The sequence below is a fragment of the Macaca nemestrina genome, chromosome 7, assembly GCF_043159975.1.
Source record: "Macaca nemestrina isolate mMacNem1 chromosome 7, mMacNem.hap1, whole genome shotgun sequence".
NCBI lineage: Eukaryota > Metazoa > Chordata > Mammalia > Primates > Cercopithecidae > Macaca > Macaca nemestrina.
This window is the reverse complement of record NC_092131.1, coordinates 126,610,435-126,635,346: the sequence shown is the minus strand read 5'-3', so window position 1 is coordinate 126,635,346 and position 24,912 is coordinate 126,610,435. Positions and strand designations below refer to the sequence as shown.

At 45.8% G+C, this 24,912-nt stretch overlaps 1 protein-coding gene across 2 annotated transcripts in view; it reads left to right on the top strand.

Moving 5' to 3' along the window:
- Window positions 1-24,912, top strand: part of LOC105490954 (AT-rich interaction domain 3B) — a 61,731-nt gene that overhangs the window by 25,023 nt on the left and 11,796 nt on the right. For both annotated transcript variants that reach the window (XM_071101004.1, XM_071101005.1), the window contains exons 3-4: window positions 11,339-11,410; window positions 11,609-11,681. In XM_071101004.1, the coding sequence (XP_070957105.1) occupies window positions 11,339-11,410; window positions 11,609-11,681 (145 nt within the window). The remainder of the gene's footprint in view (window positions 1-11,338; window positions 11,411-11,608; window positions 11,682-24,912) is intronic.

Sequence of the window (24,912 nt, the reverse complement as noted above, 5' to 3'; positions counted from 1 at the left end):
TACTTCAAGTACCCATACAACTATTCTGTTTTTCCTCTTTCATTGTAGTATTCAGTAAATTACAAGATACTCAACACGTTATTATAAAATAGGCTTTGTATTAAATGACTTTGCCTAACTGTAGGCTAATATATGTGTTCTGAGCACGTTTAAGGTAGGCTAGGTTGCACTCCAGCCCTGGCGACAGGGCAAGACTCTGTCTCAAAAAAAAAAAAAAAAAAAAGGCTAGGTTAAGCTATGATGTTCAGTAGGCTAGGTGTATTAAATACTTTTCCGACAACGGTATTTTTTTTTTTTTTTTCCGGGATGAAGTCTCGCTCTGTCGCCCAGGCTGGAGTGCAACAGCACAATCTTGACTCTCTGCAACCTCTGCCTCCCAGGTTCAAGCAATTCTCCTGCCTCCACCTCCCGAGTAGCTGGGATTACAGGCATCTGCCACCACACCCAGCTAATTTTGTATTTTTAGCAGAGATAGGGTTTTACCATGTTGGCCAGACTAGTCTCGAACTCCTGTCCTCAGGTGGTCCACCCACCTTGGCCTCCCAAAGTGCTGGGATTACAGGCATGAGCCACCGTGCCCGGCCCAATATTTTCAACTTCTGGTGAGTATATTGGATTGTTAACATCATCATAAGTGTTTTTTTGTTTTTTGAGACAGGATCTCACTGTCGCCCAGGTGGGAGTGCAGTGGTGTGATTGCTGCTCACTACAACTTGGAACTCCCAGTCTCAACCAATCCTCTCACCATGGCTTCCCAGAGTGCTGGGATTACAGGCACGAGCCACCTCACCTGGTCCCCATCATAAGTTGAGGAGCATCTGTACTCAATTATTAGTTGTTGCTGCTGCTGTTTTTATTGTGATAGGCATTTTAAGGCAAGTGACTTTCCAGAAAGGTCATACTATTTTATATTTCCAGTATGGAAATATGGGAGATCCTATTGTACCAACCCTTGTTGTCATTGAAAATTATCATTTTTTGAAACTTTGCTAATTTTACATATGAATCATGGGCCCCTTTTTTAAAAACACAAATTCTTATGTTTATCTCTTGGGCCTTAAAATTTACCTGCTATCTTTAGGAAATGATTTATATTGCCTTCTAGAACCCCTTTCTAGGGTTGTCATTTAGAACTAGCAGCCCACCTTCTTTTAAGTGTGTTCTGATTTCCCCCACCCAGATTCCTCACTTAGCTTGTGCTGAGTCTCCTAAGTTTATTCCCGTTGGCTTGTTCTTCAGGTACCGACATTCATTTGAGCCTCGACCATCTGTCAGGCCCTGTGCTTGATGCACCAGCCTCACAGAGGAGTCAGTCACTATCCCCATGTGAGAGAGCCTCAGCCTGGTAGAGGTGGCAGGTGGCATAGAGACAGTTGTCATCAGAGAAGGAATGTGTATACCATAGTAGCATCCTGGGATGGGGGTGTGGACCTGGAGGAAGCCTTAGGAGAAGCTCTGAAAAATCTGTGAATGATTTTATTTTATTTTTATTTATTTTTTTTTATTTTTTTTTTTGAGACGGAGTCTTGCTCTGTAGCCCGGGCTGGAGTGCAGTGGCCGGATCTTAGCTCACTGCAAGCTCCGCCTCCCGGGTTTGCGCCATTCTCCTGCCTCAGCCTCCTGAGTAGCTGGGACTACAGGCGCCCGCCACCTCGCCCGGCTAGTTTTTTGTATTTTTAGTAGAGACGGGGTTTCACCATGTTAGCCAGGATGGTCTCGATCTCCTGACCTCGTGATCCGCCCGTCTCGGCCTCCCAAAGTGCTGGGATTACAGGCTTGAGCCACCGCGCCCGGCCCTGTGAATGATTTTAAACACAAACTGTGACTGTGTTCTGCCTGAGGACACCCAAACTTGTGGAATCCCAAATTTGAAAATAAAAGAGGGATTTTTTGACTTTATAAAGTAACTTATGATAGCAATTTTTAAAAATGTTCTTCCTATACATTTAAAATGTGTTGTTTGGGGGGAAAAAAGTTTTATGAAACTTTTGGGCAAGTTTCCCAACCTCTTAGGTCTGTTTCCTTTCTGTCACCTGTGGGTCCAATGAAGTGTTCTTGTGCTGGGCTCTCCAGCTCTGACTTTGTGCAACTCTGAGTGGAGCCTCTGTGGTGTGAATGGATGTCAGCAACCATTGTGGAAGTTCAGGTGGTAGCTCAAGGGTTGGAGTAAGCCATAGTGCTGCCAAGTCAGATTCTGCAGAGAAAAGGAGTGACTTACCTCTGTGGCTCTCAGACTTGGACTTGGCTGGGCCAGTTCATGCCTTGGCATCAGGGTGTCCTCATCACCAACAATGCATTTTAGTTTTTGTGCCTCCTTTTATAGGAACACCTGTTTCTGGGAAATCTTCTTGATCATTGCATGGGGTGATTCTGTGCCTAGTGGAAAGGTGGGACCGCTGCCCTCTCTTCCTCCCCTACTCTGCCCCCTTTCTACAACTTAATCGAAGAAGTGTCCTTTAGCTCTTTTCCAAGCCACTGAGTTTGAATTGATCTCTACTGCTAGTAAGAGGTGGGAAGGCTCTTTCTGGTTCCTGCTAAAGTTACCTGACAGCGGAAGGTGTGCATCTGATAATTATAACTCTAGTGCTTCTAAGGCCTGAGCGGTTTAGTTAAGAGCACTAATCCTGATCTTATCAAGAGGGTTTTGTAGTCCAACAGTGTTGCTTATAACAGTATCTGTTTTACTTCCTGGGGCTCCCCTCCCCTCTTAGGATTCTCCTGTAATCCTGCCCATTATGCCTTGTGCATGTCTCATTACCTCCTGAAATCAGTTAAAACTGATATGAGGGCAAAGAGTGTTTTTTCTTTTCTTCATACCAAGATCTGAGAATTGGATTTTTAACATTACATCATTAATCAGGCCAGCAGTAGAGCAGTCACAAATGTGGTACACGTAATGCCTGCAGAGCCATGGATCTGGCCAGCGATAAGCTAGTTTATTTGTTGCTTATTGAAAACACCAACAGCCACAGTCAGCCCAAATGCTTTAGTTACATTTTGTATTTTGGAGCAGTTAGTTGGCATCCATGAGCTTGGGATCAGCCCCTTTGAAGTCTAATGATTTTCTTTTTCTTTTTCTTTTTGAGACAGGGTCTCACTCTGTCACCTGGGCTGGAGTGCAGTGGTTCAATCATGGCTCATTGCAGCCTCCATCTTTCAGGCTCAAGCAGTCCTCCTATCTCAGCCTCCCAAGTAGTTTGGACTACAGGCACACACCACCATGCCCAGCTAATTTTTGAATTTTTTTGTAGAGACGGGGTTTCACCATGTTGCCAGGCTGGTCTCAAACTCCTGGTCTCAAGTGATCCGCCTGCCTCAGCCTCCCAAAGTGCTGGGATTGCAGGCATGAGCGACCATGCCTGGCCTGAAGTCTAGTGATTTTCTAATGATTACTTTGAGGTTCAGGTCCTAGGAATTTGCTTAAATCCTTGACCTTGGGATTCATAATCTATTTGATTTATAGAGAATAGACACATTATCGTTCTGTGTCTTTTTAAAAAATTAATTAATATTTTTTATTTTTTTGAAATAGGGTCTTGCCTTGTTGCCCAGGCTGGAGTGTAGTGGTACAATTGTATCTCACTGCAACCTCAGCCTCCCAGGCTCAAGCGATCCTCCCACTGCATCCTCCCAAGTAGCTGGGACTATAGGCATGTACCACCATGCCCAGCTAATTTTTAATTTTTTTAAAATTTTGTAGAGATGGAGTCTCAATATGTTTCCTGGGCTTAAGCAATCCTTCTGCCTCAGCCTCCTAAAGTGCTGGGATTACAGGTGTGAGCCACCGCACCCTGTTTCAGAGAACTCTCAAGAATCTCTATAAAAGTTGTCAGTATGTGCAATGGTGATTTAAGGACAGGGCAGTTTCTGAGAGGTTCCAAAATATCAGGAACCCAAGTGAAGACTTGTTAGCTTAGCCCCTGGGCTTTAAACTCTAAGGAAGGGTTAACCCTTGCCTTGGGGAGGAATGAGGTATGGGAACTAAAATTGCTTTGGACATCTGAGCTGTGCTTTAATAAGATATTCCAGGTGGTCAAGGAGTAATCCTAAAATAGCCTAGATACTTAATTGCTTTTAAAGTCAGGCGCTTCTGTCTCTGGGGAGGTACAGCTCTAAGGAATGCAGGGCTGGCTCCTAAGATCTTAGAGGCATGGTCGGTTTTTTTTTTTTTTTTATGTCAGTAAAAAGAAAAGGTCCAAGGTAGCCTTCTTGGATCAGGAGACCTTCGTTAAATCTACCCCTTTCTTCTCATTGGCAGTAAGCCTTTGGCTTCTCCTGCTGCCAAGTTTCATAACCTGGCTTCTTCCAGGGCTGTGAGATTGGTTTTGTCACCCCACCTCCCTGGGCAGTGGTCTGTTTTCATTAGTGTTTAAAGGCTTCCTGCTTGGTCCCCTGTCCAGCCTCTGTTTGCATCAGAACATACCTTTCTCACTATAAGAATTCAGATTAATCTTTCTCTTTCTCTTTCATCCCCTCAATCCAGATCCAGCTGATTCTCTATTTATGGCACTTATTTCTCCCTGGTTCTGCTACTCTCCATCTCCCCCAGTCCCACATTCTCAACTTGGGCTACTGCGCAGTCACCTACCCTCAGTGCAGCCTTTCCCTCTAAATTTTTCAATACCATTTACAAAATCTGTCAGCATTACAAGTCATTACTGAGGGGCATTAAACATGTTTTTGATTAAATGAAAAATCATACTACTTTCTTACTTGTAATTCAAAGACTAAATAGGCCGGGCGCAGTGGCTCACACCTGTAATCCCAGCACTTGGGGAGGCTGAGATGGGCAAATCACCTGAGGTCAGGAGTTTGAGTCCAGCCTGGCCAACATGGTGAAACCCTGACTCTACTAAAAAAAAAAATACAAAAATTAGCTGGGCATGGTGGCATGTGCCTGTAATCCCAGCTACTTGGGAGGCTGAGGCACCAGAATCACTTGAACCAGGGAGGCGGGGGTTGTAGTGAGCCCAGATTGCAACACTGCACTCCAGCCTGAATGAGAGAGTGAGACTCCGTCTCAAAAAAGAAAAAAAGAAAGACTAAATAAATAATGTGAAGGTATCAGTTCTATGAGAAATTTTCTATGATTTCAGTGCAGCCTGGTTCCAAATCATTGTAGGATGGAAAGCAAATGATAAGTTGTGACAAATGGTTCAGATTAATCTAGAAAGTATAGTTTTTTAAAATAAAACAAAATGAGCATAATTGTGTTTTGTAATTGTTTGTCTCTCGCTGTCTCTCCATTAGACAGTAAGCTCCATGAGGTGATCATCTGTCTTCTTGTTTCTCCTTCAGAACCTTTTACCGTAACTGGTAAATTCTAGGTGATCAAATGTTTGTACATGAATGAATATAATGAAAAAAAAAAAAAAAAGGAAAAGTGAAAATCCCCCGTGATTCCAATCCAATTAGGTGTCTTTATACATTTGTATGTTTCTGTTTTTTTTTTTTTTCAACTAAAATGTGCCACTAAACAGTCTAAAACATTGATTTAATCATGTGCTTTTCTGTCCAGGAAACATCCACTGCCTCCCCACTGTTCACAGTTCAGAGTTTAAATTTCCTTCTGGTATTCAAGGCATCTCACAGCCCCTTTCAACCTTAACTATTCAGACTTTCTGTCCTTATATCCTCCCTGTCAAAACATGCCTTGTTTATCCCCCACTCCATGCTCATTTAAACTGTAAATCTCCCTTCAACCCATTCTTCAAGACCAGCTTAACCTCCACCTCTAAGCCACCCAGCCTTTTCTTCTACCTCCTGAGCACCCTGGGTTTTCCTATTTGTTGTCTTGCAATTATATGCTATATGTGTTCGGTTTGTTTTTCCAACTTCATGGTGGACTCCCAGTGGTGGGAACTCTTTTTTTTAAGTGGTATTCTCAGCACCTTGTACAATGCCCGACCTGGAGTTAGGGTCTCAGGAAATCTGTGTTGAATAAACTTGTCATCAGGTCTTTGCTTCTCAGGACAGAAAGGGACCCTAGAGACCATCTCCTCCAACCCTGTCTCATGTTGGATTCTGCATCATGACATGCCATACAGATGGTCGTCCAGAGACAGCAAACTGCCCACCTCCTGGGAAGCTCACTCCATTACCAGGCAGTCCTAATTGTTTTAAAAAAAAGTCCTTCTGTAGACCTGAAATCTTCCTCCAGGTAACTTCTGCCTATCACCCTAGTTGTGCCCTCTGGGGCTTTAGAAAGAAAGGAGGAAAAAGCCTAGTTTCTTTTCACTCACTAGCTTTAGATTTTCAAAGATAGTGAGTCTGTTTATTTCTCCTGTATGCTGTTGAAATGGGTTCCAGGCTTGAGATGCTGGGGAAGCATTATTCTAATTTTGAGTAGCAGTCAGGTTGGACCTTGATTCATTATTTTTGAAGGCGTGTGTGTACGTGTCACGGTGTAAGCTGCCATCTTCCTCTGGTCCATTCAGAGGTGTAGCCCTCTTCTCTCTTTCTCTCTCCCTCTCCCCTGATCCTCTGTCTTCTGGGGGAAGATGGGGCTCATTCTACTTGAATGGTCTATTTTGGAGGGAGGTAAAAAGTTAGCAATTCTTATTTCAGAACTGCCAGATAACTCTCCTGGGCAAGCATTGTGTGAGGGCTGCTTTTCATTTGGCTAAAGTGCCCAGGTGAAGCCATGAGATAAAGCAAGGAATAAAAGAATCTCCCATTGATAGGAGCTGCCCAGTGCTGTGACCTGGGCATTTCAGGAATCTATGGACAGAGGATTTTATTCTCACTTCTTTTTCTTCCTTTCTCCCTTCCTGATCTCCCTACCTAGAACACTTAGTATTATTCTTTCCAACTACAAGTCAGCATGGTGTAACAGAGAGAGCCAAACAGACCTAGGTTTACATCCTGGCACTGTCACTAAGAAGCTCTGAGCGGGTTATTTGAGCTCTTTGAGCCATTGTTTTCCCATTTCTAAAATAACCACTTCTACATTATAGAATTAAGTGAGAAAATGCTTGTAAGGCTCCTGGTACAATCCTTGTTATGCAGAAGGCACACAAACACTAGATTTCTGCTACCTTTTCCCTTTCCCCCCACCTTCTTTTCCTGGGGAAAATTAGCTGAATGTAGGTATAGTAGCCAAAGCTAGTCTTGGGTGTGTATTTGGGAGCAAACTATCAGTTTCCTGTGAGCTCCTGGAGAGATCAAAGATGTTAAAAGACAGTTCTCAAGTAGGAGAGGCTGAGAAGGCTGTAAATGGCAGTAAGTGGCCACTCTGGCTACTGTTGACTTCCCACACACATTTCTGGGCTATATAATACTGCTGCCTGCTGCTGATGGTGTAACAAAGTCTGTTCCCTGGGCAGGTTAAACTTGCGAGCAGCAAGCCTTCAACCGAAATGCTTTCCTCATCAACCTCTTTTGATCCCTAAAATGTTGAGCTGTCTCTTTTTGAGTTTGTTTTCCCCACACTCCATCTGCCTCTGTTCCCTGCTTTCTTCCACCATTACAGTCTCAGTCAGCCACAGTCAGCATCCGAGAAAAAATTATTTCTGGGCTGATAATTTTCTAGTAGTCACACCCATACCCTATTGATAAGCCGAGAAAGCTACTGCACACAAACTTGAATTGCATAAGTGACCATGTTTCACAACAGTTGATCAGAGTTAAGAACCAAGAAAATAACTGGTTAAGCCTATAACCCACCCAGTGAAAGGGGGATGGGAAGACAGAGGAGCTGTGGGGTTGGAGATCCCACGGGGGAGCCCATCTCTGTCTTTTAGCAGATGTGTCAGTGCTCCCTCTTTATTTTCTTCTTCTTCTTATTATTATTATTTTGGTAGAGATGGGGTCTCCCTTACCAGCCTGGCCAACATGGCAAAACCCCACCTCTACCAAAAATACAAAAATTAGCCAGGCATACTGGCATGTACCTGTAGTCCCAGCTACTCAGGAGGATGATGCAGGAGAATTGCCTGAACCTGGGAGGTGGAGGTCGCCGTGACCCAAGATCATGCCACTACACTCCAGCCTACGCAATAGAGAAAGACTGTCTCAAAAAAAAAAAAAAAAGAGAGAGAGAGAGAGAGAGAGAAAGAGTCTTCCTATATTGCCCAGGTTGGTCTTAAAGTGCTGGAATTATAGGCAAGAGCCACCATGCCCAGCCGGTCAGTGCTTTCTGTGCGCTCAGGGCTGGAGACAGACAAGTAACTGAACAAAGGTGATAGAGCCCAGAGGAGAAAGGCATTGAATCTGCCTGCTGGGCAGAGGCAGGAGGCTCTGCTAGACTGTGAAAGGCAGGCAGGGCTCAGGAATTACTCTCACCTCAACCAGAAAATCCTGTGAAGCAGGATCAAAGTTTAACTGCCTTAAGACAAAGAATGAATGCACGCTGGACATTTTTCCATCAGCCCCAGCTGAATGGAGCATCCTTGCCTTGGAGCTGGACAAAAGAAAATACCTCCTCTCTGGGCAACTATTTTCCCCACATTTTCTTTAAATAGAGTAACTGACAGTTCCTATCTGTGGAATGGGTCCAACAGTGGGATTACTCAGAGTTCGGTGTCTCATTTCTTTCCTGCTCTGGCAAGTCTTCCTGATCTCTGTGGTCACCAAGCTGAAGGCATTTCAAGCTAAGTGGGTCACACTTAGTGGGCTCTGTGCAAGGCCTCACCATCCTACTGCTCGGATTCTCTTGCAGGTTGGACAAAGCTGGAGAAATCAAGAGGACCCTACCGGCCCCAGCCCCCATCCTACCAAGGCATTCTCCGTGCCTGGAGCCGAGCGCTCACACTTGGGTGTTTATTTTCACACATAGTCACATAGTGGTCACAGCAGCGTGCTTGTTTTCACACTGCTCTCCTGTTGTGGAAAGCCCTGTCTGACTTTTTAGGTTGTGGATTCCACCCTTTCCACCCAACTGAGTGTTAAATAGTTTTTGAGTGAGCATTCAGAGTGCTTGGAAGTTACTATAATTAGCAAAAAAAAAAAAAAAAAAAAAAAAAGTGGTGCTTTCATCTCTCTTGATGACTGATAGAGAAAGAATCCTTCTGTGAACAAGATCAGCTTCAGAGCTCTGGCCAGAGAGTTGGGAATTGAGCTGCCGCAGTAAACAGCTGACATAACAGAAGCGGCAATGATCCCCCATTAAATGTCTTTCAGCCGATAGGGGCTCCCGGGATAATTGACTTTCCAGCAGGAATTACTGGCTCAAACAAAATCACTGGGCATTAGGGCAACCTACTGCATCCTTTGAAAGGGGGAATGTAACTCTCTCTGGTTTTGCTGACCTGACAGGCATAATTCATCTTGATTATTCATTGTGCTAGTTGCCACCAGATGACACCAGATTTAGGGTGACTGTAATTACAATGTGGGATGAGCTTTAGCTTTTTTTTCTTTCTAAACAATGTTCCTCCCACTTGGTTATTGGCTCCCCTCAGCTGAAGGTACTGTAGGAAGGGATCCAACAATGTCTGCCTTGGGAGATGATGAGTGCACGGTCAGACAGCATTTACCGAGCAGTTCCGTACACACGTCTTTTACTAGATAAGCAGAGAAACAGTTTGGTGTAGTCTGTTTCATTTTAACTGACAGAGTGTCACTTCTTGATTATACTTACATCACTGTGTGCCAGACTGCTGCTATCAGAAAGTGGGTCTGCATCTCAGAGCCCACTTTGAATAGGTGAAGCAAAGTATGGCCCCAAAATATAACTGCATAATGCCTTCTCCTTTCAGACAAGCTTTATTAAAGGGGAAGGTGGAAGAGAATGGAATTCAACCAAGCTTTTATTTCATTGACATGGTTTTAGAAGAAGATTCCTGAGTAGTCCAAAGAATGTTCTCCCAAGAAACCACTGCTCCCCAGCTCCACATGTCCTTTCCTCACCACATACATACCCCGGGCAGCTGGGTGGCATGGTGCGCATGCACCTGTGGTCCTATGGGAGAAATGAGTATGACAGATATGGTGTGGGACCTCCACTGACCGGTGGGTCGGGGTGAACAACAGAGTTCTCCTGTGAGAGTTCATACCCTCACTAGCACAAAGAGTTTTTGAACCCCCTGTAAGGTATCTGTATATTTTTTGAAGAGGTGCTTAATTGGTGTACCAGGCAATGTGCTATGTGCCTGAGGACAAAGATAAATAAGACACCTTTGCTCTCAAGGAGATTACCATATGGTGGGGATGACAGATACTTTCCAAGTAATATGTTAAAAATCTAAGCTAGAAGTGAACAGAGATTGCTTCTAGAGTACTTAGTATAGCCATGGTTGAAGGAAAGGCTTTCCGCTGAAGAGATACCTGATTGGAGGAATAAGAGTTACTGGACTTGGCTGGGCACAGTAGCTCATGCCTGTATTCCCAGCACTTTGGGAGGCCGAGGTGGGCAGATCACCTGAGGTCAGGAGTTGGAGATCAGCCTGGCCAGCATGGTGAAACCCCATCTCTACTAAAAATACAAAAAAAAAAAAAAAAAAAAGTGAGCCGGGCGTGGTGGCATGCACCTGTAATCCCAGCTACCCAGGAGGTTGAGGCAGGAGAATCGCTTGAACCTGCGAAGTGGAGGTTGCAGTGAACTGAGATCGCACCATTGCATTCCAGTTGGGCAACAAGAGCGAAACTCCATCTTAGAAAAAAAAAAAAAAAAAGAGTTACTGGACTGAATAAAGATGGGAAGCAAGGTTAAAGAATATTTGCCATTCCTTCCTATTTAGTTGAATGGTGTTGCTTCAACCCATTCACTCAAGATGGGCTTAGATTTTCATTGTTTCTCTAATAAAAATGAACTCTCACCCTAGTGGCACAGAGTCTGTACCTTGGGAACAATCTCAGGCCATGGTGGCCCTCGTATCACCATGAATTCTTGCCATGCGGCTTAGGGTTTTGAATGGTGAGGCTTGGCTAAGAGACCAACTTCAGGATGTATGTGCTGCTTGCTTTGACCCTTATCACTTAGAGTGTTGTGTAGGAAACCAGGTGAGGTATCTTCCCAGTCTGCGGGAAAGTGGTGCATCTCAGAGTGATGGCTTCTGAGGATCAGCTAGGAATGAGCCCCTTCTAAGCAACGTGGGCCTTTGTGTCTTCCTCTTCCAGGATTATCAAGTATAAATGACACCCACCCTTCTCCAACAAATGAAGAAGATTCTTCCACCCGATTCCCTCTTTATTTTGGAACCAAATCGAAAGCAAAAAAAAAAAAAGATGTCCCTGTAAGGGTGGCAGATTTAGTCTTCTGAGGTGTCTTTTATAGTATGAGTGAGGATAGCACAATCGCTAAGCGTCTTCATCTTTGCCCTAAATGATTGCCTTGCCCTCCGTCCTAACTCTTTCTCTTCCTTTGCCCCTCTCAACTTTGTGTTTTGTTCCCTTTTAGAATGGTGGTTTGGCCTGGAGTGATGATGCAGATGGAGGCCGGGGAAGAGAGATCTCTCGAGATTTTGCCAAGGTCTGTAATATTTCCTTTGTGATATAGACAGGGGCAGTTCTGCAGTGGCTTGTTATAGCTGCTTCCCAAGAAATAAGGACCAAAGTAGCCAGTGAGTTGCATTTGTAGTGATTCAGATGGCCATAGTGTAACTGGTATAAGACTTCAGCAAGATGGAATTTTTCATTGTGTGTTTTTCTTGGGGGATTGGGATTGCAGCTGTATGAACTGGACGGTGATCCTGAAAGGAAAGAGTTCCTGGATGACCTCTTCGTCTTTATGCAGAAGAGGGGTGAGTGTGCATCTACTCATCGTTCCAATTCAGGGAATACTGATAGAGTGCCTACTGTGTGCTAATCACTGTTAAACATCCTGGACCACTAATCCTCATCCAGGAGGACAAGGGGCATTTACTGCCAGTTGGTTCTGGATTTAGCCAAATAACTGATAGCCAGATTGAAGAGGACAGAGAAGGCGTTGGCGCAAAGTAGATGGAATGATCGTCCACATTTGGCCCTGCCTGATTTTGTGTCTCTTCTTCCAATTAACTGGTCTCTGGAATCACTTCAACTTCAAATATGCCTTTTTTAAGCCTTAAAGCTACCCTGGACTTCACTTAATCTAGCATGTAAGGCTTCTTGTTGGCGTATCTAGTCTCATGGAGACTGAGAAAGGTAAGTGAAAGAATAGAGGCCCCTCAGGATATTTTGGAAAGGTCTGAAATGATCCTTGGAAAGGAAAGGCCAACACTTTCTTCTTACCCATTGACTTTTGATGTTTGTATTTGCTGGCTTGGTTAGAACATTCCTGCAGTTTAACGGTCAGGTACATAGGCGTCTGCTTTTTTTTTTTTTTTTTTTTTTTTTTGAGATAGAGTCTCACTCTGTTGCCCAGGCTGGAGTGCCGTGGCATGATCTCAACTCACTACAACCTCTGCCTCCCATGTTCAGGCAATTCTCATGCCTCAGCCTCACAAGTGGCTGGGACTACAGGTGCCCACCACCATGCCTGGCTAATTTTTGTATTTTTTTTTTCACTAGAGATGGGGTTTCACCATGTTGGCCAGGCTGGTCTCAAAATCCTGACCTTAAGTGATCCACCTGTCTTGGCCTCCCAAAGTACTGGGATTATAGGCATGAGCCACTGCGCCCAGCCGCCATCTGCTTTATAACGCACCCTCCCAATTCTCTTTCCTTCTCTCCTCACTCCCTGCACATACCCAAGAGCCATCTCCACTATAGACTATGGTGTGACTGAGTTTAGAGCTGAGTGACTCAACTTCCTGGCTTTGTATTCAGTCATAGCAATGGGTTCACCAGCCAAGTCCGCCCTCAGAATGCATGGCCAGCACCCCAGCCTCTCTAGGAGAAGGCCTTCAGCAACCTGTGTGGCTCCACCTTAATCACCCTCAGGACAAAACCATAGGAGAGAACTACTCCCAGTAGCCTGTTCCCAGCATCCTGTTACAGCTGATCATGCATCCCTTGGTGCCTGTGTCAACAACTTTATTGAGACTTAAGAATGAAATCTTCCTCTTTATCCTGGGCCAAGCTGTAATGGCAGCCCCCAGCAGCTAAATATTCTAAGCTCATTTCTGTCTCTTTCCCTCCTTCCTCCCACTCCTTTACCTTTGGCAGCCTTAGTGCCTTCTTGGTAGCATGTTTGTTACTGCTGGTTTGCTTAAAAAGGCAATCGAAAGTTTTGAATCTTGGTTTTCCCCAATCTCTAAGCCCATCAAAGCAATCTGAGCAGCCCTCATTAGTTTGCTCCTCCAGCTGTTACCTGGAACTACATGTGTCAGTAAAAAACAAGAATATAATCCTGAGGCTGGGCGCAGTGGCTCCTGCCTGTAATCCCAACACTTTGGGAGGCCAAGATGGGTGGATCAGGAGGTCAAGAGATCAAGACCATCGTGGCCAACATGGTGAAACTCCGTCTCTACTAAAAATACAAAAATTAGCTGGGTGTGGTGTCGCCTGCCTGTAGTTCCAGCTACTTGGGAGGCTGAGGCAGAAGAATTGCTTGAACTCGGGAGATGGAGGTTGCAGTGAGCCAGGATTCTGCCACTGCACTCTATCCTGGCAACAGAGTGAGACTCCATTCAAAAATAAAGAAGAAAAAAAAAAAAAAATATATATATATATATATATATATATATGAAATCCTGAAAGATAATGTGACTGGCAGCAATGAACCTCCCCGTTTGCCCTGAGAGAGAGAAATCCACTTAATACTTTGGTCTCCCCTTCCAATTACCTTTTAATTATTTACAAGCTCCACAAGCCCAGCTGGTGCAAACCCAGGAGCTGATCCTGTCTCAAAGGGGCTGCCATAGCAATATAGATTTTAATCAGCAGTGGAGCTCCACTGCTTTATTTTCCACTTCATTGTTTTTCTCCCTTCCCTGAAGGATTTTTAAAGGAAAATGGAAGTGAGATCAGCCAAGCCAATTGTGAAGATCAGTAACTGTTTACTACTATATGTCCCCACTAGACTAGGAGCTCCTCAAGGAGGACCACTTTGTCATTCTTTCACGTCCCCAGTGCTAGCACAGGGCCAGGCAGGAAGGTGCTCAGGACATGTTTGCTGTGCGAGCAGTCTTGTTGGTTTTCCCGGCTCAGCTTGCCACATGCAGGGTATTCAAGCTGCTTGAGGTTTGGGTGCATCTGTGTCCTTCAGCCAGCTGCCCCATAATTGAGAGTCAGCAGTAGAGAGCAGTCTTTGCTGCATATCCTGCTGTTCTGCGGCAACTGGGACTGCCAGATTTCCATCTAGTATATTTCTGAGTGAACCCAAAGCAGGAGCGAGTGACTTCCTTTGATAATGTCAGTTTATGGTTCTTCAGGTCCTGAGTAAATCTTTGTCCTGTCTTCAGCACTTATGTCAGGTATTTCACTATTTGCTGGCATTACCAACAGAAGGGAAACGGTTCTGTCTGCTACTTGTTACTTTAATAAAAGGTTTCTCAGCCTCAGCACTGTTGACTTTGGGATGGATAGCCCTTTGTTGTGGAGACTGTCCTGTGCACTGTAGGATTTTGTTTTTAGTTTTGAGACAGAGTCTCACTCTGTTGCTTCAGCTGGCATGCAGTGGTGCGATCATAGCTCACTGCAGCCTCAAAGTGCTGAGCTGAAGCCTTTCTCCTGCTTCAGCCTTCTGAGTAGCTGGGACTATAGGTAGGCACCATCATGCCTGGCTAACTTCTTTGTTTTGTAGAAATGGGGTCTCACTATGTTGCCCAGGCTGGTATTGAACTCCTGACCTCAAGTGATCCTCCCACCTTGGCTTTTCAGAGTGCTGGGATTACAGGTGTGAGCCACCGCACCTGGTTACTACAGAATGTTTAGCAGTATCCATGGTCTCTATCCACTAGATACCAATAGCAGTCCCTCAGTCACAACAACCAAAAATGTCTCTAGATGTCATAAATGTCTCCTGGAGGGCAAAATTGTCCCCTGTTGAGACTCTCTGGCATGGAAAGATGGGAAAGAGAATAAAGATGTAAAATTTTCTCTGCAAGAAAAACTCTTAGCTGAGTGTGGTGGCTCACGTCTGTAATCCCACCACTGTGAGAGGCTGAGGCGGGAGGATCAGGTGAGTCCAGGAGTTCAAGAGCAGCCTGGGCAACATAGTGAAACCTTGTCCCTACAAAAAATAAAACAAAATTAGCCAGGCGAAGTGATACATGCCTGTAGTCCCAAGCTACTTGGGAGGCTGAGGTGGGCGAATTGCTCAAGCCGGGGAGTTGGAGGCCACCATGAGCCAACATTACACCACTGCCCTCCAGCCTGGACAACAAAGTGAGACCTTGTCTCAAAAAAAAAATCAAAAAAGGAAAAAAAATCTTTTTGTGAAAATCATCTTACCTTCAGTCAGGTACATGAGAGCAAGCCATATCAGGTAGCGCTGTTTCCTGTGACTAAGTGCTACAGGAGTGAATGCTGGGACCTCACCCTGGGCTGGAGTACACAGAAAGCCTCTGAGACGAGCTGTGGCTCTAGTGTATCAGACCCAACCATGTAGGTGGAGGAAAAAATGCTGTGACACATGTGGTCCTGGTGTAGCTGGAAGAACCCTTGTTGGTGGCCCACAGCCAGGGGCCATCCTGGATGGGTCAGCTGGCACCAGACTCTGAAGGGCTATGTTTGCCCAAAAAGTTAGTACTTCAGTCTATAGATACAGCTAAGTTATTGAAGGCAAAACGTAGGCTTTCAGGAAACTTGTTGTGGCAGTGTGTAGTTGGGCTAGAAAGGAGAGACTGAGGCAGGAAGATAGTGTAGAGGTTGTTATTTCCCAGCGATCTCCTTCCTAGAAAACTCTTATCTGGTAGTCTGAACTAGAGTGAGTGATTCAAGAGGATTGGGAGTGGGGCATGGGGGCTCACACCTATAATTCCAGTACTTGGGGAGGCCTAGGTGGGAGGATCACTTGAGACCAGGAGTTTGAGATCAGCCTGGGCAACATAGCAAGACCCCATTCCTATAATTTTTTTTTTTTTTTTTTTGAGATGGAGTCTTGCTCTGTCGCCCAGGCTGGAGTGCAATGGTACAATCTCGGCTCACTACAACCTCCACCTCCCAGGTTCAAGCAATTCTCCTGCCTCAGCCTCTTCAGTAGCTGAGATTACAGGCATGCACCACCATGCCTGGCTAATTTCGGTATTTTTTTTAGTAGAAACAGGGTCACACCATGATGGTCAGGCTGGTCTCAAACTCCTGACCTCGTGATCCGCCTGCCTTGGCCTCCCAAAGTGCTGGTGGGATTACAGGCGTGAGCCACCGCGCCAAGTCTGACCCCATACCTATAATTAAAAAGAAAAAGAAAAAAGAAGAAGATGTAATTCCAGCTACTTGGGAGGCTGAGTCAGGAGAATCACTTGAATCCGGGAAGCAGAGGTTGCAGTGAACCGAGATCGCACCACTGTACTCCAGCCTGGGCAACAAGAGCAAAACTCCATCTCAGAAAAAAAAAAAAAAGAAAATTTTAAAAGAGGGGTGGGAACAGATTGCACCTTTATTTTAATTAATTATCTTATTGGCCGGGCGCGGTGGCTCAAGCCTGTAATCCCAGCACTTTGGGAGGCCGAGATGGGCGGATCACGAGGTCAGGAGATCGAGACCATCCTGGCTAACACGGTGAAACCCCATCTCTACTAAAAATACAAGAAAATTAGCCGGGCGAGGTGGCGGGCGCCTGTAGTCCCAGCTACTCGGGAGGCTGAGGCAGGAGAATGGCGTGAACCCGGGAGGCGGAGCTTGCAGTGAGCCGAGATCGCGCCACTGCACTCCAGCCTGGGGCACAGAGCAAGACTCCGTCTCAAAAAAAAAAAAAAAAAAAATTAATTATCTTATTTATTTTTGAGATAGAGTCTCACTCTGTTGCCCAAGCTGGAGTATAGTGGCACAATCATGGCTCACCGCACCCTTGACCTCCCCAGGCTCAGGTGATCCTCCCACCTCAGCCTCCTGAGAATCTGGGCTGAGAGGTGTGCGCCACCACATTCAGCTAATTTTTCTGTGTTTTTTTGTTTTTTTTTTAATGTGGAGACGAGGCCCTTGTGTTGCCCAGGCTGGTATCGAACTCCTGGGCTCAAGTGATGCAACTGCCTTGGCCTCCCAAAGTGCTGGGATTACAAGCATGAACCACCACACCGTTCTGGGCTTCAGATTACACTTTTAATCATGTGAAGCTTGCTGTCTTTGTTCCTTTTTTTGAGACAGAGTCCCAGTCTGGAGTTCAGTGGTCAATCTTGGCTTACCACAACCTCCCCATCCCGGGTTCAAGTGATTCTCGTGCCTCAGCCTCCCAAGTGCTGGAATTACAGACATGAGCCACCACACCTGGCCTGTCTTTTTTTTTTTTTTTTTTTTTTTTTTCTTTTTTTAACGAAGTCTTCCTCTGCAGCCCAGATTGGAGTGCAGTGGCACCATCTCAGCTCACTGCAACCTCTGCCTCCCAGGTTCAAGTGATTCTCCTGCCTCAGCCTCCCAAGTTGCTGGGATTACAGGTGCACACCATTGCACCTGGCTAATTTTTTTGTATTTTTAGTAGAGACAGGATTTCACCATGTTGACCAGGCTGGTCTTGAGCTCCTGACCTCAGGTAATCCACCCGCCTCAGCCTCTCAAAGTGTTAGGATTACAGGCGTGAGCCACCGAGCCCGGCTGTCTTTGTTCTTAACAGAATGGTGAGACCAAGGGCCCTTAGACATTTGTGACTTGTCACTTGTGGAGTGTCTGGGGGACACAGGAGGCAGATCTTGTTAGCTGGGACCAAGGAAAAGCCTCATAGACCTCGGCAGCAGTTCAGGGACTTGGCCTCCATAGCTAATATGAAAGATAAGCAATAGATATCACAGGAGTCATTGGAAATAGCCTGAGTTAGCCTGGACAGCATAGTGAGACCCTGTCTCTACACAAAAACTTTTTTTTTTAATTAGCTGAGTGTGGTGGCACGTGCCTGTAATCTCAGCTACTTTGGAGGCTGAGGTGGGAGGATCACTTGAGCTTGGAAGGTCAAGCTACAGTGAGCTGAGCTCATACCATTGCACTCCAGCCTGGGCAACAGAGTGAGACCTTGTCTCAAAAAAAAAAAAAAAAAAAGAGGGAAAGGGAAATGGAAGGAAGAAAGAAAAGAAAGAAAATAGCCTGAGTTTCAAAGGCCTGGAGACACCCAACTGGGCTGTGAGAGGGACCGGCAGCTTTGACACAGCAGGCTGTGCCCACAGAGGAAGCAGACGGCTCTGAGGGAGGCAGCACACAGCAGGCCGCCCCAAATGACCGCAGCTGCAGGTGATAAAACGGCTGTCCAGTGGGAGACAGGGACAGGCCATAACTGCTGGTTTGTGCTGTGTCTCTCGCTTGTTAACATGTTTGGGCGAATTGACTGCAACAGATGGGCCTTTCAGCCCTCAGCACCTTGGTTTCTAGGCAAGACCAGGGTGACTTACACCCTGGCGACCCCCTCCCCTCCCTGAACAGCAGAGCAGCCTGCCCATAAAGGAGCCTGAGAAGAATGGAGTCGCATGAGGCAGTGCCCTGTGGAGGTGGAAAGAGCTCTGGACTGATAGTGCAAAGCCAGGGCTAACATCCCTTCGTTCTCCTGATCTTGAGCACATCCTCCCCACTCTGGCGGCCACAGTTTCCTTATCTATAGAATGAGAGGGTTCAATTAAAGTTGTCTTGGAAGTTTCTATTGTCTGTATTGTGTGTCCATGATTGTGTCTATTGAGCTACCCTTGATGAACAAAAATCAAAAGAAGAAAAGCCCCTTTAGCAGTTTTCTATCAAAGTAATTATGTGAAACGACACCAGGAATCTCCGAGACCAAATGCTTCTCTCCTGTCCTTGCTGTGTAATGTATTTCCTCTTTTGCTGACTGAAGCCAAATTCAGTTAAGCACCTTGCCCTTGATTGTCCCCTACCACCCTACTCCCACCAGAGTATTTCTCTAGAAAAGATTAGTTAGGTTTTAGAACTGTGATGCCCCTTTTGGCTCATCTTTTGCCTTGTGTGTGCAAAAGATACATACGTTTCGGCTGGACGCATTGGCTCACGCCTGTAATCCCAGCACTTTGGGAGGCCAAGGCAGGTGGATCACTTGAGGCCAGGGGTTTGAGACTAGCTTGGCCACCATGGTGAAACACCATCTCTACTAAAAATACAAAAATTAGCCTGGCATGGTGGCACATGCCTGCAATTCCAGCTACTCGGGAGGCTGAGGCAGGAGAATCGCTTGAACCTGGGGGGCAGAGGTTGCAGTGAGCCAAGATTGCACCACAGCCTGGGCAACAGAATGAGACTGTCAAAAAAAACAAACAAAAAACGTGTTTCTTTGTCAAACGTAAAGCCAAAACAGTTCTAAATAAAATTGTCTGGCTAATTTAACTCCCTGTGGGTAGTTTCTGAAATACCATTCCCTCACAGATTTTCCATTTAGTCTTTCAGTGCCGAAGGGGAGGGACTAATTTCTAAGTCTAGTAAGCAAAGGCTATTATAAACAATTTCATTTTTCCTTCATCAGTGAGGAAGAAAAGCTTGTTCTCTTATTCCCTAGGAAGTGAAACAAAAGTGTGGTTTCATTAAAGAGTCAGGATGATGATGACGATAATGGTGATTTTACTGTTACTTGCATTTTTATTATACCGTACACATTACAGAACCCTTTCAACCCATTATCTGATCTCCTGCTCCCCTCAGCTCCAGCTCTGTGGAGTAGAGAGAGCAAAGGTTATCACCTGTAACCCTGAAGAAGCAGACCAAGGTTAAGTGACTCACCTAAGGCCACAGAGCAGACTTAGCATGCAGTCTCCTAACTCCAAAGCCAGTGTGCTTTGCTTCTCCTGCCTTATCTTTGAGAAACTTGTTCCCTAGAGCCAGCAACCCCATCACTCCCCTTTGGGGCAGCAGGCAAGGGTTGTGTCTTCTGCAGCATTCACTGCCCCCAAGAGGGTGCTGGCCTGCCTCCACAGGCCACCATCCAGTAGTGCTTTTGAGCATCTAGCCGATGAACACAGGGAAGAACCTGATGTGCAAGATGGGTCTTCATCTCAGGATCAGGGCTGTTTCTCAGAGAAATAGGGAAGGGCAGATGTGACAACTCGGAGTGGCACAGAGGCTGCCATCTGTCAAGGCAGGATGGGATAGGGGTTGGGGGACACAGGAGGTGCCCAGAATGCCCTCCAGCAAGGCTCTCTTTTCCTGCCCTTGCCCCATCTGGGCACATCAGGCTAAGGAACTGCCTGGCTACATGGAAGACAAGTTTTGTCAAGCTCTCACTTGTAGACCTGCCCTCCTGCCCCCATCAGTTCTGTTCAAGGCTGCAAACTGACCTTGGTTTTCCCAAATGGATTGTTGGATCTTCAGAATATACAAAGAATTTACCGTGGGAAAAGGGCTTAGTATGCTTCAAAGTGCAACTTGAGTGTTTTTCCTTCTGTTGTGTGCTTATCTATCCATCTCAGGCAAGGAAATGTTCATGACATATATTGCTTTGCCTTTTGGTGGCGGCAATTTCTTGTATATTCTTTGTATCTTGCCGTAAATGGTCTGTGTCCTAGACAACCTTCCTGGTAGATGAAAATATGTTGTCTTTTTCAGATAAAATAGGCTTTGGGGCTTCATTTTCTAACTTTATCCCCAAATGAAAGTCTAAAATGCAAATCTTTAAGTGTCTGGATTAGCCCTTTGTCTGAGGCCAGATCTTTTTCTCTAAGTGACCCAGCTGCTGTTAAAAATATATAGTTTTTTTCCATTTTTAATAGTCCTTATAATACTCTATAAATAACCCATTATCCACGATCATAGAAAGGGAATCTGGTTTTTGAAAGTCACAATTAATTTGAATAGCCTGCTTTTGTCATTAAATTCAGCCTCTTCCCCTTCAAAATCTTTTATTGGTATTTCTAACACACGGGAAAATTGAGTTATTTGATAGTTTTGCCTCTTTTGTCCCAAAGTGAGCCTGTATTCAGTAAATCATCTAAGAGTTGGTACAGGGAAAGATTACAGTGAGTGTTTGGCCTACTTACACCATGGGGAAGTTCTGCTGGGTCTTGAGAGACTAGTGGCACGGACAGCACTGGAAACTCAGACAGCCATGCACTGCTCAGGCCAGAAGGCCCATGAGGTGTGCCCCAGCCCAGCCAGCCTTCCACTCCCCTCCTGGAGATGCCAGCCAGATCTGCCCAGTGGCAGGCAAAGCAGGGAAGACCCCGCAGTCCACCTCCTTCTGACTCATTGGCCAGTTTCTCTGAATGCAGTTGTCATAGCCATAATCTTTTTTTTGTTTCTTTGTTTGTTTTGAGACAGAGTCTCGCTCTGTTGCCCAGGCTGGAACGCAATGATGCGATCTCGGCTCACTGTAACCTCCTCCTCCTGGGTTCAAGCGATTCTCCTGCCTCAGCCTCCCGAGTAGCTGGGATTACAGATGCCTGCCACCACACCCAGCTAATTTTTGTATTTTTAGTAGAGATGGGGTTTCACCATGCTGGCCAGGCTGGTCTCAAACTCCTGACCTCAGGTGATCTGCCCACCTCGGCCTCCCAAAGTGCTGTGATTATAGGCGTGAGCCACTGCGCCCAGCCACCATAATCTTATTATTAGGCATAGCAGAATACAATATTACATTTACTGTTGAACTTCACCTAAAGAGATTAGTCGAAGCTGGAGTAGCAAAAAAGGTAATGAGTTTAAAATTAGCCTCCAAGGTTGTAAAACCACCAGCTCTCCCATGCGTTACAGCTGGGAGTGTAAAGGGATACATCTACTTTGGAAGTCTGTTTGGTAGTGTTTGCTAAAACTAAACATACCTGGACCTTGTTACCCAGCAGTTGCACTCCTGGGTATATTCCCAACAGAAATGAGTGCTTGTGTTCACTGAAAGATACAGGCAAGCATATTCATAGCAGCTCCATTCATTATAGCCAAAAACTGGAAAGAATTCCAATGTCCATCAGTAGTAGAATGGATAAATAAATGTAGCATAGTCATATACTAGAACACTACACAGCAGTAGAAAGTTGTGAACTAGCTGGGTGCAGTGGCTCACACCTGTAATCACAGCACTTTGGGAAGGTGAGGCAGGCGGATCACTTCAGCTCAGAAGTTCAAGAGCAGCCTAGGCAACATGGTGAAACCCCATCTCTACCAAAAAAAAAAAAAAGCCAGATGTGGTGGCACCTGCTGTAGTCCCAGCTACTTGGGAGGCTGAGGTAAGAGGATTGCTTGAGCCTGGGAGGCAGAGGCTGCAGTGAGGCGAGATCGTGTCACTGCACTCTAGTCTGGGCTACAGAGTGAGACTCCGTCTCAAAAAAAAAAAAAGAAGTTATGAACTACTGCTATACACCACTAGGATGACTCTCAGACCTGATATGGAACAAAAGAAGCCAGACACAGAATATATACTATATGAGTCCATTTATATAAAGTTCAAAAAAATGTATGTCAGAATAGCAGTTTATTTCCAGAGTGGGTAGGGTGGAGGGATGGATATTAATTGGAAAGAGTCATGAGAGAGTTTTCTAGGGGTGCTGGACATGTTCTGTATTTTGGCCGGGCGTGGTAGCTCACGTCTGTAATCCCACCACTTTGGGAGGCTGAGGCAGGCGGATCACCTGTGGTGAGGAGTTCGAGACCAGCCTGGCCAAGATGGTGAAATCCCGTCTCTACTAAAAATGCAAAAATTAGCCAGGCATGGTGGCAAGCACCTGTAATCCCAGCCACTTGGGAGGCTGAAGCAGGAGAATCACTTGAACCCAGGAGATGGAGGTTGCAGTGAGCCCAGATCACACCACTGTACTCCAACCTGGGCAACAGAGTTGAGACTCTGTCTCAAAAAAAAAAAAAGTTCTATGTTTTGATGTGAGGGATGGTTGCAGAGGTGTATTTGGAAGTACACATCTAGCGAGCTGTATGTTTAAGGTTAATGCACTATACTGTATGTAAGTTAGACCCACTCAGTGGGCAATTGGAGGTGGAAGGCTTAAGGATTCTTATCAGTCCATACTAGCATATTGGCACATCCTTGCCTCTGCCCTGTCTTGTGGAACAGGGCAACTACAAGCTGCATGGCCGACTGCCAGACACTGCTGCCTGGTTTCCCAGCGGGAGACCTTTCCTTTTCCTTTCCCTTTCCCTTTTCCTTTCCTATTACAACTTTTGTTAGAGGTTCAAGGGGTACATGTGCAGGTTTGTTACATGGATATATTGCATGGCACCGGGGTTTGGGGTACGATTGATCCCGTCACCCAGGTAGTGTGCATAGTACCCAATAGGTAGTTTTTCAGCCCTTGTCCCCTCTAGTAGTTGCCAGTATCTACTGTGATATTCTCTATATGAACAAGTGATGGGGGAAAATCAGCAGTCATTTCTCTACTGGCTTCTGGGGAGCAGGCCTGGAGCAGGCCTGGAGCAGGGCAAGAATGAAGATGCAGAGGAATGTTCAGGAAGCCTGCACACATTTCCTGCTTAACACAGATTTTAACTTCTCCAGGCTCTCTGGTCAGCTCTCTTTGACAGTCAGGCTATGGAAATGATTAATGATTTTTCTCAAAGCCAGGAAAAAGCAGTGAGGGTCCCTGGCAGGGCCATACCCTGGGTCCTGGGCCCTCACCCCGCACAGTGGGCAGGAAGGCAGCCATATGAGTCTGTCTGGGGTCCCTGCCCCTGTTTGCTTCTGGACTTCCCTGGAACCGGCCCATTCTCTGCAATGGGGAGGAAGTGACTTTCCCTTCAACACTCTTACCATCTCTCATCTTTGTCTCCAAAGCAAGAAGAGACCATCTTTTCTTCTGCCCTCACCCCTATCCCCAGCTCAGGTTGTCTTGGTTGTCTGAGCGGCAGGAAGGAAAACAAAGTACCAGGGAGCAGCTTTTGTTTGGCCACATCTGCACTGGAAGCTGCTGATCACAGCTGTGGTCTGCTAGTGCCAGCGCCCAGCGGCATTCCCACCAACAAGGGTTAAAGCCCCAGGAGTCCCGCCAGCTTCACTGGGTCCATGGCCCTCATAAAAGCCTTTTACATCCGTCCCTCCCTCGGGCTGCAGGCTCCCTGGCTGAAATCTGATAAGGGGCCTCTTTGTTGCAACTGTCAGTCTCCTTTATTGAGGAGGGAACTGGAGACCAGCGGCACTTCTTGGGGTGCAGATAAGGCCCTGGATTCCTGTCAGAGAGAGCATGATTAATTACCCTCAATCCTAGCTCCTGCTTTGATAGCAGTGACTGACAGTCCACAGGCTTCCCCATCAGGTGCTTACCCTCTTCTGGGAGGCATGATGGGGGTGGAGATTTGGTCTCCTGTAGGGCCAACACCAGTGACCCACAAAGAACTCTCTTCAATGGGTGTTTGCCTCCTTCCCAGTGCTCTGCGGGTTGCTTTTGCATTTATCGTGGACAGAGGCCTGTCTCTCTCAGGCGAAGAGCTTCCTTAGAGGAAGATAGAAAACCATCCAGAGAGCAGGCCAGAGCCCCTTGCTCCCTCCCACAAAGGCTGGGAAAGGAGCCATTGCTTGTGGATGTGAACTTCACAAATCTGGTCTTAAGCCAGGGGCCCTTCACAGAGAAAATCTCAAACCGTCTGTATCAAGGCCATTTGACAACATTACTCTGTCATTCAGGCAGGTTCCTAAAACCAAGTCATTCTCCCTTTGGTAATAATCACAACTGCCAATTTTTGTTTGTTTATCAATTTGTATGTTGCTGGCTTGAAGGTACATCAGCAGAATTTTGTTTTAATTTTTTATTCATAGACTTTAGAACTGAAAATCATCTAGTCCAAATTCCTCGCTTCACATTTGCAGAAACTGAGGCCTGAGTCTGTCAATTGCCTATTGGTTCTTGTTCAGCAGGTAAACTTAGCTTAAAGGCCTTCTTTCTTCATAGTAGAATTTACTTTGGACAAGAGAAATGGCTACCAGGTCCATTAAGCACAAAGCAAACTGCTGAGACCACCCTGCAGATTCTGCCTCTCTCAGTTGTTAGAGGAATCAAAGACACAGCAGGCTTTTGTGTCTGGATTATCCGATGG